At 43.4% G+C, this 13,663-nt stretch overlaps 1 protein-coding gene across 2 annotated transcripts in view; it reads right to left on the minus strand.

The window, feature by feature from the left end:
• Positions 1 to 2,218: 2,218 nt before the first annotated feature.
• The window catches only part of FAN1 (FANCD2 and FANCI associated nuclease 1), a 264,195-nt gene continuing 252,750 nt past the window's right edge, over positions 2,219 to 13,663 (minus strand). For both annotated transcript variants that reach the window (XM_086958383.1, XM_086958384.1), the window contains one exon: positions 2,219 to 2,812. In XM_086958383.1, coding sequence (XP_086814509.1) covers positions 2,675 to 2,812 — 138 coding nt within the window. In that variant the 3' untranslated portion in view covers positions 2,219 to 2,674. The remainder of the gene's footprint in view (positions 2,813 to 13,663) is intronic.

The following is a 13,663-nucleotide window of genomic DNA, read 5'->3' on the forward strand; positions in this document are numbered from 1 at the left end:
TGCTATAATCATCCCAAGGGTCAGGTGAGCCAGGAGGACTAGGATAATCTAGTGGCTCATTATCTTTACCACCCCCTGTGTCATCAGAGGTGTCATTCCCATTATCATCCTCTTCTAATGGAGTAGTAGATGGTGTAGGGGAGTGATGTGGTAGGGGAGGGGGTGGTGGAGGAGTAGGGGAAGGAGGAGGAGAAGGAGAAAGTATCCTTAGAGGAGAGGTTGCAATGTCCATTTTCTTAGGATGAGGAGCCGGTGCAGGCATGTTTAATGGTCGTTTTTTAGAACTAAGAGTCAATCGAGTACTTTCGGTGGCAATTTTTTGCTCGGCTCAGAGTGTGGTTTTGTGGTTTTGGTGCCGAGGAGCCGGTGTCAGTCTTCGGCGCCGAGTGCTTAGATGTGGAAGCAGATGGCGTGGAGGAAGAAGATGGCTTCTTTTTCGGTGCAGGTAGTTGTACGCCGGCACCGGGTGCAGGCTGACTCGAGCCTGAGTCGCTCTAAAGGCTTATTAGGCTTCCTTGCCGAGCTCGAAGGTGGGGCATGGGAAGCAGTCTCTTGGTGTGCAGCCGGGCCCGAAGGGTGTGACCGTACCCTTTTGGAGAGTGTCGAGGACGGGTCGGGGTCGACGTGTGTACTCACGACCCGCTGTGCCGGAGTGATGTCCTCGAAGTCTGAGTCGTCGGCACCATGTTCTTGCTCCTGTCCTGTCACGTCGACGCCCTCTTGAAAGAGGTGATCTGGAATTGCAGCTGACGAGCGAGCCATTGTTCTTTGAGCTCGTCGGTCCCGAATCGTCTTCTTGGAGTGGAAGGAGGCATAAGCGGAACAGTCTCTGGCCTCGTGCTCCAGTGAGAGGCAAAGGTTGCACACCTCATGTAGATCGATGTGGGGGAACTTCGACCCACATTGAGGACATTTTTTTAATGATGTCCTTTCCATGAGCTAGAAGACGAGGCCTAGGTAGGCCCGAAGGCCTTCGTCGACGACCGGAATTGAAGACTTCGAAGTTGAAGAGTAGCGTTGATTTGAAACGCGTTCAAAACAATACTGTCGAAAATGGTGAGGATTGCGCGCCGAAGGAGAATCGGTTCCAACCTGGAGCGCAGGAAACACATCCGAGCCCGATGGCGGAAACAAACAATCTAAGGATGGAGCCGATGCCCGTGCGCAGTTTAATCCAAAGGAGGAGTCACCTATCTCGTGACGTCCAAAGACTTTTCAGGACAAAAACAACTGCAAACATCCGGGCCCAACACTAGGTGGCGATCTATGCACAGTGTGTAATCTGCAGCTCATATGCCTCGAACATTGCAGCAAGATCGCAAAATGCTCTGCTGCGAGTCACTCTGATGTTGGTGAGAAAACAGGGCATGAAGGAAATGAAGCGGTACAAAAGGGGGTGGTGATGGACAGAGCATCTGAACCAATCAAACACTCACACCCAGTCAACAGATCTGGGTTTAATCCATCACTGTTCTTTAGCCCACTCTGCCACCCCAGTTCAGACATGGCCATATGCAAATCAGTCTGACCCTGTGCCTCATGGGAACAGTCCACCCCGAACTGCCAAGCCATGCCTTCCCTGGACCGGATTCAAGCTTCCTAGGACCGGTTTCTGGCATTACGGCCGTCTTCAGCCAGGCTTGCTTGAATCCAGAGGCAAAGTGAGCAAGGGACTCACGTCTGAGCATACCCTGCCAACTTATAGCGAACAAAGCGGTACAAAAGGGGGTGTTGATGGACGGAGCATCTGAACCAAACAAACACTCACACCCAGTCAACAGATCTGGGTTTAATCCATCACCGTTCTTTAGCCCACTCTGCCACCCCAGTTCAGACATGGCCATATGCAAATCAGTCTGACCCTGTGCCTCATGGGAACAGTCCACCCCGAACTGCCAAGCCATGCCTTCCCTGGACCGGATTCAAGCTTCCTAGGACCGGTTTCTGGCATTACAGCCGTCTTCAGCCAGGCTTGCTTGAATCCAGTGGCAAAGTGAGCAAGGGACTCATGTCTGAGCATACCCTGCCAACTTATGGCGAACAAAGCGGTACAAAAGGGGGTGGTGATGGACAGAGCATCTGAACCAAACAAACACTCCCACCAAGTCAACAGATCTGGGTTTAATCCATCACCGTTCTTTAGCCCACTCTGCCACCCCAGTTCAGACAATGTTCTTTGTATTAAGAATATCACATTAGGTAAACAGTATGCTGATCATTGATCTATATATATCTTTATTGTTCTAGTTAAAAATTCAAATCAAGACTAGGGAACCTACTCCCAGCACTATATCAGAGGTACAGGTGTGTACGTATGGCTGTGTACAAATACCAAATTCCTAGTCTTTATACACTTTCATGATGCATTGAGTTCCTCGCCTCTGTGCTCGCTTAAATCATGCCTTGAAATCCTCTTCCTGGTCTCTCATGTCTTTGTCTGTAGTCTGCTTCATGCCCTCCCTCTCACAGTGTCCATTCTTACAAAAGAAAATGTATCATTGTTGGCAGCGTGCACGTTTAAGAAGAATCATGGATGAGTCACTGCCAAGCCAATGGAAGGCACAAGATGCACTGAGATGCCACAAGACATTTTGAGATGGGTGGAGGTAAGACAGCCTAGTCGATGCAATTGTTCAAATGGCAGAGATGTGTTGACCCTCTATATATGATGCATTTAGCCAATACGCTGACTTTTGGCTCCAATTGCGACAACATGACAGACTTCAACATCTGCACCAAGCTTCCGTAGTTCATCCAGCCAGATCATCTGTTTTTGTGAGAGGCGATCATTAGGACCTTTCACTTCCACAACCTAAAAAATTGAAAATGTATGAAGATGTTAATACTATTTGGAATAAGAAAGGAACAAAACTAGAAATGTTCTAATGATGCCCATCAATGATTTTACAATCCCCAGAAATGTATATCACTTGTATTCATCTTCATAAATGACAATGCCCAAATAAATACACACATCTGATAGGTTCTTTCAGCTCTGACAGTGCCAGAACAAATGTAAAAAAATATTCTTTGAGGCGGAAAAAATTCAGTTGTATTGCTTCCGTAATATTTGATTCTATGCTAGGCCTAAATAGTACACATTGTAGATTACAACAAATATTAGTAAAAAAAAAAAAGTTTAAACTGTATTGAGGAAATACAAACATTTACGGGTGATAAATAGCGCTCTACAAATCTGATTGATTGATTTAATGGAAAATAAAAATAAAACGTGAGAAAAATAAAAATACTAACCTACACATTACTTTACCCAAATCACTAAATGTAATCCTCAGGGGAGACCATCCTATTTTGAAACCTATAACCCTAGAAACTTTCATTTAACAACACATGCTGTGCAGCGTCTGAAAGTCAGATGGACACGTATTTGTTCTAAAGTGACATAAGTTATGTCTGGTAAGGGTTACTCATGCACCAGAGTGAAAATGCTGGTATGTGTGAAACAGTGTATCACCTTCTGTGGATGGTGCATATGCTTGGGTATCATACGAATGTAATCGTTAAACTTGTTATATTTGGTGAGGTGTGCATACAAGCAAGAAGTGTAAAGGTCAGTTGTAAGTATAGACGATTTGACAGTAAATTGAGTCTTGACTTATATGATTATATGCCAATTGTTGGACTGTCATGTGTATGTATATTCTAGTGGCCTGTGTCAGATTTAGTGATGGAGATGCATGGGAAAGTATCAAGATGTCCTACAGGTGTGTATTGGTTGGTTTGGAATACCAGATTGCGTGGTAGCTTGTACGTGTGGTACACATGCTCGAGTGTTTGACTGTTGCAAGACTGTAAATTTGTTTAATGAATGTCAAATTCAATAAGGTTACATATCAGGAATTATCTGGATATGATATGGATTTTAAGTCCCTCTCTGTAGAACATAGGTGCTCTGCTGGATTGTTTTGTGTGATAAGCATCCTCGAGTGTGTCAATGCAATACGGATGTGTATTAGTTTATTGTGCCCTGTATTCAGCAGAGGTAAGCATTGATGTGTCCAATGTGATATGGATGTTTAGTCGATCTGTGTGGAACACTCCACTGTATCTACATGTTATGTGTGATGGTGATCACAAAGATTGCATATCCGAATTCTACAAGCTGGTCTGTGTGTTTATCAGTGGATTGTATGCGTGGTACATATTCTTTTTTTTATTAACCTTTAATTTTCAAGGTTATCATACACAGTACAGCAGCATAGTATGACAATGTATGCATATAACTATACGCCAATAGTTATGGGGAAAATAAAGAACTCCTAACTGGCCCCATGTAATTTTCTCTGAATCTCCAGACACTTGATCCCTTGCACGGACATAAGCAACTGCTATAGACCCGGATACCTTGGTTATAGGACATTCACCCCGACTGTTTCCTCCCCCATTGGTTTCCCCATTTTCTGTATCCTCGCCGTCAGAAGAGCTCACGGTTGTCACCAGACCTAGGAACACAGCGCACGGGTCCTTCCAAACAGCAAGATCTTCTATTACTCTGTCATCGCAGATGGTACATACACTTTGGTGTTTACATGACATACAGATGTGAATGGGATCTACCCCGATAGGCAGGCGCCTTTTTGGAATCGGTGATATTTGGTCGCCGCGAGTAAGTCTGTCTTGCCAAAGATTCGGTAAAATATTCATACGGTGGTCGGAAGCACATTTCGATTTCTTCATAAATGTTTAGTGTATGCTCATGTGCATTTATCCAGATATTTACATAGGGTCCATGTGCATGGGAAATCCACTGTATAAACAATGTGTGATTCACATATGCCTCTGCCTCGGGTACACACAATGAAATAAGTAGGGGGCTGTAGGATGGGGAGGCAGGCATAGGGAGAGAGAGTACTCGTATGCGAGCAGAGTGATTAAATGGTGTAAGACGTCAGGTGCCAGCCATCCTGTCAGACCGAGGGACGATGGAGTGTCTTGCAATACTCTCCCCAAGTCTAGAGTGTTCTGGGTGCGCCTTGCGGAGGCAATGCTGCAAAGTCTTCAAGTGCAGCAGGGTCTTGTACCATGCCTGACTCGAAAAGCATCACACAAAAGGATCGCTGGGGCCATTTCCTTGCTTGCTTTAGGGCCGACCCACGGCAATCTTACTACGCAAACGGGGCTCTCTCTCTCGAGGGCCCAGTAACTGCCTCTCTGCAGTCTATGCACTAGGGATAAGGGAGCGACAATGGAGCGTCCTGGATTTGAAGCGCTTCTAATCTGCCAGCGGATGATTCCGAGCAATGCTAATCTATCGGAGACGATTATTTAATTGCTCAAGGCAGGGATTAAGGTTAGTGCTAATTTAAGGGTGAAGAAATCATTTGTTGTGTAAATGCGAGTTAAGTCGGCTCCAGCAAAAAGTAGCTCACGAAAGATAGGCTGCAGAGATGGTAAGTATGTACACGTTTTGGGACAGAATACGGCAACAAAATAATCAACTCACATCTAATATTTTTTTTTTTTTTCACAACCAATTTTATTGAGCAAATGATCATCACGAATGTGGCATCTCCATACACCAAAAACACCACCACAATATCAATATAGTAATTACATAGGCAGCAAGTGATAGAGCAGACTCAGAATAGGCTCAGTATAGAAATTCCCCCGCACCCTACCCTAACCCGCAACACTACCCCCCTCCCGCTCTAAACACCCCCCCCAAACCCCCCTACCACACGTGTATAGAAAGCAACATAGAGAACAAAAAAGAAGAAAATAAAAACAGGCGGGTGTAATGCCACCAGGGCTTTGCGTCTTCAGGCCAAGATTGTCTCTGCGATCAAATGTCTTCCTCCAGCTCCGCCGGGGGGTCCAAGGACAGACCACGGTAGTCGGCCCAACGCTTCCAGATTTTGTAGTGTTTGCGCGGGCATCCCCTCGCTTCAAAGATCGGCCTCTCCAGACCCATAAAATAATCCAGCCCAGCCTTCCATGCAGACAGGGGGGGAGCCCTCACTGACTTCCACGCCCGAGCCAGGTCCCGCTTAGCCACCACCAACCCCAAGAGCAACAAATGGCGCTTATAAACATTGCCTCCAATCCCTTCCATAATATGTAAAAGGCCCAGCCGGTGAGTACGGGGAAGGTCCCAGCCCAGAACCTCTGCCAGGCAACTCCACACACCCCTCCAGAACCCAGTCAGTCGGCCGCACGACCACACCGTGTGTACCAGGGAGCCGGGCACCGCCCCACAGCGCAGACATTCCGAGGATGCAATCAACCCAGCCTTCCACAATCGTTCACGCGTGTAATAAGCACGATGCAAATATTTGAATTGGATTAGCCGGAGCCGGACTGCAATGGCGGTTCCACATGGGGATTCCAGCGCCTCCCTCCAATCGTCCTCATCCAGGGGGCCCACGTCTACCTCCCATGCCTCCCGAAGGGAGTGTAGGGTGGAGGAGCAGTGAATAACAAGCGTCTGGTAGATCCTAGAGACTTTCTTGTCCCCCAGGTCCCCCATAAACACTTTGGCCTCGACTGGGCTAAATTCCGGCAGGGAGTCGAGACCCGCGACGCTCGGGGCGAGGGCATGCCGCAATTGGAGGTAGCGGAAGAACTGGGACTGAGGCATTTGGAACTCTGTACGAAGCTCCTCGAAGGATTTGAGGGTGGTGCCGGATACGACCTGGCCCAGTTGTGCAATCCCGATGGCCTCCCAACCCTCAAACCCGGTCAGGGCCGCCAGCTCCGGGAGCAGACCATTATGCCAAAGCGGCGTCTCAGCTGTCAGTTTGCCCCACCATCCCATGCGACGCAGTGACTGCCTTCACACCGCAAAGACCACTCCGGTGACCGATGGCAACCCACGGCGTAGGCGAGCGGAATAAAGAATGGTGTGGAGCGTGCGGTCACCCATGAGCAACCGTTCCAGGGCATAAGCCGGACACATCTAATATTTTTAACTTTAAAATGACAGTAACTTTCGTTATTATTACTGAATGGTGAAAAGTACCAGGAGAGAAATAGAGTAAGTATGAGCACGATCTCTGATTGTAATGAGAAATCGCCTAGTATGCACGGACACAATTAGCAAAACCAAAGTTTCTAAAGTGTGAATGGTTTTAAGGTGAGCTAAAGAAAGGCAGATTAGGTCAAATGAAACTGGAATTAATATGCTAAATAATTACAACCTAGATGGAAGGATATATTTATCGGATGAAAAAATACAATTATCCCATCACAGCTACAAAAAAAATCATAATCCTAAGAAACTATGTGCCACAAATAAACACCCAGAGAGGAGTAGGCAGGCGAACCCCTCTCCACCACGGTGGCTATGGCAATTGAGGAGCCCCTTTAGGGAAACTGGTTGAAAATCTGTCTCAATTCTTTCGTGCTAACTAATTAGCAAAAACTTTGCCTCTACATCTGTAGGAGATTACACACAAGGAAAAGTTTAAAGGCATTTTCGATCCTAAAGATGATCACTCACAGAGAACGGAATATGTCGAGCTCCTGCCCAGGTTTAGATATTATTCTCTATAAAATACACTTTAACACCCATTCTAACCGATGTTATGTATGCCTTTCTTAGTTCGGGTATGCTTTCCTTGATATTCAAGACAGTGATAGCATGCCTGCTCTTGCAGAAGGCATCTTTCAATCCCAATGGTCCAGTAAACTTTAGGCCCATCTCCCTCATACCGTAAAGTACCAAACGACTGGATAAAAGTGGTCCTCATCAACTTCAACTCAATTCTGAGGAGGTGAGAGTCTTAGGTGAGGTCCAAGGGGGGTTTGCTTCAACACAGTTGACTAAAGGAGTATTTGTGCTAACGCAGGTGTTGGCAAATTGGTTCTTTTAGGTCGTTCAGCTGCTTTTAACAGTCAACTGTCCCACTGTCATTGGATGACTGGAGAGTTATGGATCATGTCGTACAATGGATTAACTAATTTCTGACAGTATGGAAGCAGTACAACAAGGATCTTTCAGATCCAATTTAGGACAGATGAAGTGAGATATCCCTCATGGGTCTCTGTAGACATCTCTTTTATTTATTCAGTGCCCTCTTGCTTGTCTGTTACAAGGGTGTTGCTTTAATGACATTTACGAATTATAAACAAATTTGAAGAAGAAAAGCACACTGCTCTGATAGGATGGTAGGGGTTAACCATTTCTGGAAGAACCTGGGGGTTTTCCTAAACAATGCTCTGTAGTTGATACACAGTCTAAAAGAAGACTCATTCCTTTATTGAAAGTCAGTTTTTAAAGAGGGTGGTGCAACCAAGCCTAGGAGCCCCGTCACAAGAGGGCTGTCTGGTTTTTGATTACCTGCAGATGACGTATTAGAGCGGACCAAGAAGGATAGAATGGTCGACAGTGTCAATACTGCAGATAGATCTAAGTGTATTAGCTCTCATACACTTCCGCCTCTGGCCACTGCCGTAAGATCACCCAGAACTGGTATGAGGAACAACTTGGCGCTGTGGGCAAGATAAAACCTTATTTGATCCAGAACCATTGCCTGCTGCATGTACAGGATTAGTTAGACAATGATATGACTCTAATATTTTAGCTATTGCAGAGAGAATACAAAGTACAGCGAATTGGTATGATGAAGTCACCACTCAATGATGGATGAGACAAACAATCTTTTTCCCTCCAAAGTAACGTGAGTTGAAGTTCTCCTGAGGATTTTTATATGGTATGAACATACAGAAATGTAAATAAAGATCTGACTTATAAGCAACAGCATAGAATCGATAAACACACCAAGGTTCCGTGCGGACGTAACCTAATTCAGGAAACCAGTTCGATTGTTCACCACCCCTACCTCCGTCTTGTCTGCAGTTAGTTAAGACAGGTATATTCCATCCATGTCCGGATGTCTCACATACCTTGTTGGAGTTTAGTACTTTATGAGATGTCACCTCTCATTGTACTGTCAATTGAGCTTCAATGGTGAACATGAAGAAGGTGGTCTCCCTCGACTGGATAATCCTGGCTAGCAAATCCAGATAGCTGTTAAAAAGGTGTGGAGAAAGCGCTGGACTCGGTGGTAGTCCAGAGCTCAGCTGGATTGTGGAGAATGGTGGCAATCGTACTGATTGAGTTCTGCCTGTGAGAAAAATATGATAAAGCACAGTCCGATATCCCAACCATGCTAAGCTGACCAAAGAGGATGTAATGATAGGTAGTGATAAATGCACCACCGATCAAGAAGTAGTAGCACTCAGGACAATGGCCAGTGGCAGGAGCATCTAAGATCACACACAGCAGCTAAGAAGACCACCTTTCTATTTGCTGTAGGCAAGACAAAAACCGTTTTGAAAAGGGTTCAAAGCCACAGCCTGATCCATGTACTCGCTAGGCTGGATAATGATATGGCTGTACTATTTTAGCAGGTTGTGAAGGAATAGAAATGGCATAACTTAAGATAATAGAGTCAGTGTTTTTGAGGATCGGAGTTATTACACCCTGTCTCTGAGTTGATAAAGGACCTTGCAAGATTCAATTGAGAAATTAAGTAAAGTTCTTAAAGGTTCCAAGATGAAGGCCTTATATTGTTTCAAATTAGGAGACTGGCATGACTTAAACAAACAAGGAGTGTACTTTATTTTGAGTTTGTTAATTTATCAATCATGTTGGCAATAGTTTAGTTTTTCCAATTCTTGTTTAACAGACAGTGGTCATGGAAAAGCAGTCAGTTACAAAGTCTGTGCAGAATACGTTGTCTGGTATATGTGATGGTTTGGCTTGGGGATCCGAAATATTATTTGCAAAATGTATTTTTTTTCAAGCGAAGTCTGGTGTTTGGAATAACCCAATATACTATTTACACTTTACATCAATGCTACAGATCTAGCCAGATAAATCACTGTCTCTCTTAAGTGTCCCCCATGTTCGATAACATGTTACCGGCTTTCTGATTAAAATGTTAGGGATACCTCCATTGAAAGTTCTTTGAAGGTCAACATATTTGAGAATTTACCACCTAAACATAGAAAGCATCTCTCTCTATATATATTGACTAAGTATATTTATTTGACTTGGGTTTTAGCACCAAAAATAATCATTTAAAATTTGGACTATTTGTGATTGCGTTCCCGTCAGCAACATATGAACACAGCTATTATGGATTTGGTCAATACCACCAAATCCCCCAAACACATACCTATTGGGAAAGTGTTCTTACCCTTTCTAAGGGTATTACCAATTCTAAAGGAGTACATCAAAACAGTTACTGCAATAAGCAGAGGGGATACAATTCATCTTTGATGTACTCATCTCGTTGATTTAAATGTTTCAGACATACTGGACTATTGAACACGGACCTGTGTGATATCTAATCAGTAGGCTTAACAATGCTATACCAATAATAATATCCAACGGAAAACCCTCCCCCATCTTTCTTGACTTGCCTCCTCATGTGCAGTCCAAAAACTTGATATTATACAGCCCTTCTTGGTGTTACTTGCTTACATTGAAAAATTTAGAGAGTGTGCCATAGAGTTCCAACTCTATCAACAGAATCGTTCAGATTTCTACTCAGTCCTGTAGGTGTGTTTGCCTAAATGTTTGGTGGTTTTATTAATCAGTGAAGTGGATGTTTGATTTATTCCTTTTCTTAAAGAAAGGCACAATAACTTCAGATTTACATAGCATTAAGTACTAGGTTTGCTAGAAGCAGAGAAATTCATTATGTCTAATTCGGAGAGGGTAGCAGAAACTTTTTAAAAAAGTTACAGATGTCACCAGGGACCGCATCTATATTAGGACTCTTATATCACTTCAAACCTTTATAACTACGGCTACGGTAAAGAGTACTGGCTCAACATGTATATCTAGTTATTGAAGATTAGTCTATTTCTTGTCATCCTCTGCCGCAAATGCAAGGATCTACTATCTTCTTGTGCCATCGCGTATTTTAACTTCCCCTACTTATTACAAAACTCCGATAAGCAACGACTACAGAGCTTCGCTGGGATTCTGTATGGTTGTCTGTAACTTAGCCTTTGATTCTCTACTATGGTAGAGGTACCAAAGTAATCAATATCTCATTCTCCATTTATGGCATATGCTGTGAGATTCTATATCTTTTTGGCTGTCAATACTTGAAATATTTCAAAGGAATCGATAGCAAAGAGTTTCCACACTCATCTAAGCACTGGTTTGACACAGTCATACAAGAAGAAATAATCTCTCACGGTCCCTCTGATGATACCATCAGATTTGTGCCATTAGGCATCAGCCTCCAATACCAGGATTTGAATACCACATACTCACAACTCTGTCCTGATGAAGCTCTCCAATTATTGAGATCGAAACACCGTCAACCCTTTTATGACTAAGTCCTTTATTCTCAAAAATTTGTTGTAAGGAGTTTTGCTGTAGTTGTTAATGCGATGAATGTTTGTTAAAAAACTTCCTTCACTCATCACATCGCGTTCTTTTCACTATTTTGTGAGAACTGGATATATAATCTGCTTGTTTTGATAACGTGAATATTGGTAAATAAATGAATCGCCTTACAATGTTCACGGGTGTCCCTTCCTAAATTTGTCTAGAAAAGTGCCTTATGCCATAGGCTATTTGATTATTTTTTGTTTTCTTGAGATAATTAATCTCTTCTAGGACCTATTGGCCTTGTATAAACCATTGTTTTTTCACAAAACTATCTAACACCCCAGGTTCAAAGATAGGGGGTTCCCTTAGCATAAGCAGGAAAAGGTGTTAACAGCTACTGTACGACCATTAAAGTTCATCTCTGTCTAATAATTCTTAATTTCAGTTTATATAGTCTGGTCTGAACACTGTTAAACATCTTCACAATAATTAATAATAAAGGCCATTTAGCCTTTTGCCTACTTATATTCTGTGAAACCTTGCTTATTGTTTAAAAACAGTAACCGAGAAATCAAGATATTAATTTCTCAGAAACCTTGTTCACTATTTCAAAACAATAACTTGAAGAGCAATTCAAGCTTCGCTAAAATAAAATAGGAATATGTTAAGAGCAAGATGAATTATCATGCTGCAATGAAACAAATACTTCAACAATGTTGACATTTGTGCATTTGCATTTAAAACCTACACCTAAATAAACATATATAATGTGTGGTTTCTAGTCAAATAATTGCTTGTGCTTCAATCAAAAGGGTTTGTAATAGATTGTTCAGTCATGACATATAACAAAAAAATTGCAGTTTAAGTAAGGTTTTGTGTTGTAGTTGTTTTTACACAGAGCTGGAAACAGTACAGGCACTTAGAATCACACCATTTTGAGAGGAAATACGGTTTTCTATATGGTATGATTGTACAACTATATAGTTTAATAAACTGACAAACCCGTCTTTGGTCCAGTCAGGCTTGTTTGTAAAACCTTAGCTCAACCCTTGGTAGTGGAGGCTTCGAGAAGTCAGGCTTTAACAACAGAACAAGTGCAAAGTATTCAGAAATACCAAAACAATTTAATAAGAAAGAAAAGCAATTACCAGGAAATACCACACAAATTTATACAAAATGGATCTTATTTTTATGATTTTTTAGACACCAAAATGAACATTCACTGAAGGGTTCCGGAGATATAAATTATTAAGCAAATCATAAATCACTGCTTTTCACTCACAGTGCAAACAAGTATTGGCAACTATCACGGTTAGCGGCTATTTTGAAAACCTTTTATAGAGTTGTGTTCAGGGACTCCAGCCCACTTTGGGTGACCAACTCCAACAGGGAACAAGTCAGAATGCTAATAAGGCTTTGCAAGACAGTTACCTTCCAGTCAAATCAGTCTTCAGTCCAGTTCCAGACTCTATAGGCAAACTCCCATACCCATTAATGGAGTTGTCCCAATGCAAGGGATAGAGGATGCTGAATATGCAAAGAATGAACATCCGGTTGATGGAAGTCTTCTTGGGACCACCCCTCAGTCCACAAACATAGAAGGATGACTTTGGTCAAGGAGGATGAGCCTCAAAGTCCAGGTATAGTTCAGCCAAAAAACAGTTGCCACTGGTCTACTGGTCTCTAGTCACAGCGAAATAAGCATTCTCTTTCAAATCAGCTAGTGTGCGTCTTGGGTGACCAAATAGGACTCGGATGACTATCCTGGGTCCAACAGAGTCAGGTGTAATTTTTTAGTCTCGGGGTTTGATCTCTGGGGCTGCACTTCAGTGGTCAGCATGAATAAACAACTTTGGCTACAAACTTGCCATAGTGGCTTCTTCAGCTTTGTGATCCTGGAGCTGTAACGGGAAGCCAGCCAACTGACTCTCAGAGTTCATCACTCCTGTCTGGGGCTCGGGGATGACAATTCCTTGAGTGGGGCACCACAAGCACAGTCCTTTCTTTAAAAGCCCAGGAACAGCAGGTGTACACATCCTAATCCATAATTTTTCGCTCACCATGCCATCTCAGTTTGGACCCAGCCATAGGTTGCTTTTATTCCAGTTCAGGGAGGACCAGGCTTGACAGTTCTGGCTGGACTGTTCCCACTGGAGCTGGGTCATGACCGATTTGCATATGTCTGGGTCCAAACTTAGGTGGCATGGTGGGTGAAAATCGATGGATTGGGATACAGCCTGAGCGAATAAGAGTGGCTGAGATTAATTCAAGCATTTCATCTATAACCGGGTATGCCTAGACGTAGATCAAGTGCTCACTGTGCCCCTGGAATCAAGGCTGAAGAGCCCA

This window comes from Lissotriton vulgaris, chromosome 2_1 (assembly GCF_964263255.1).
Source record: "Lissotriton vulgaris chromosome 2_1, aLisVul1.2, whole genome shotgun sequence".
NCBI lineage: Eukaryota > Metazoa > Chordata > Amphibia > Caudata > Salamandridae > Lissotriton > Lissotriton vulgaris.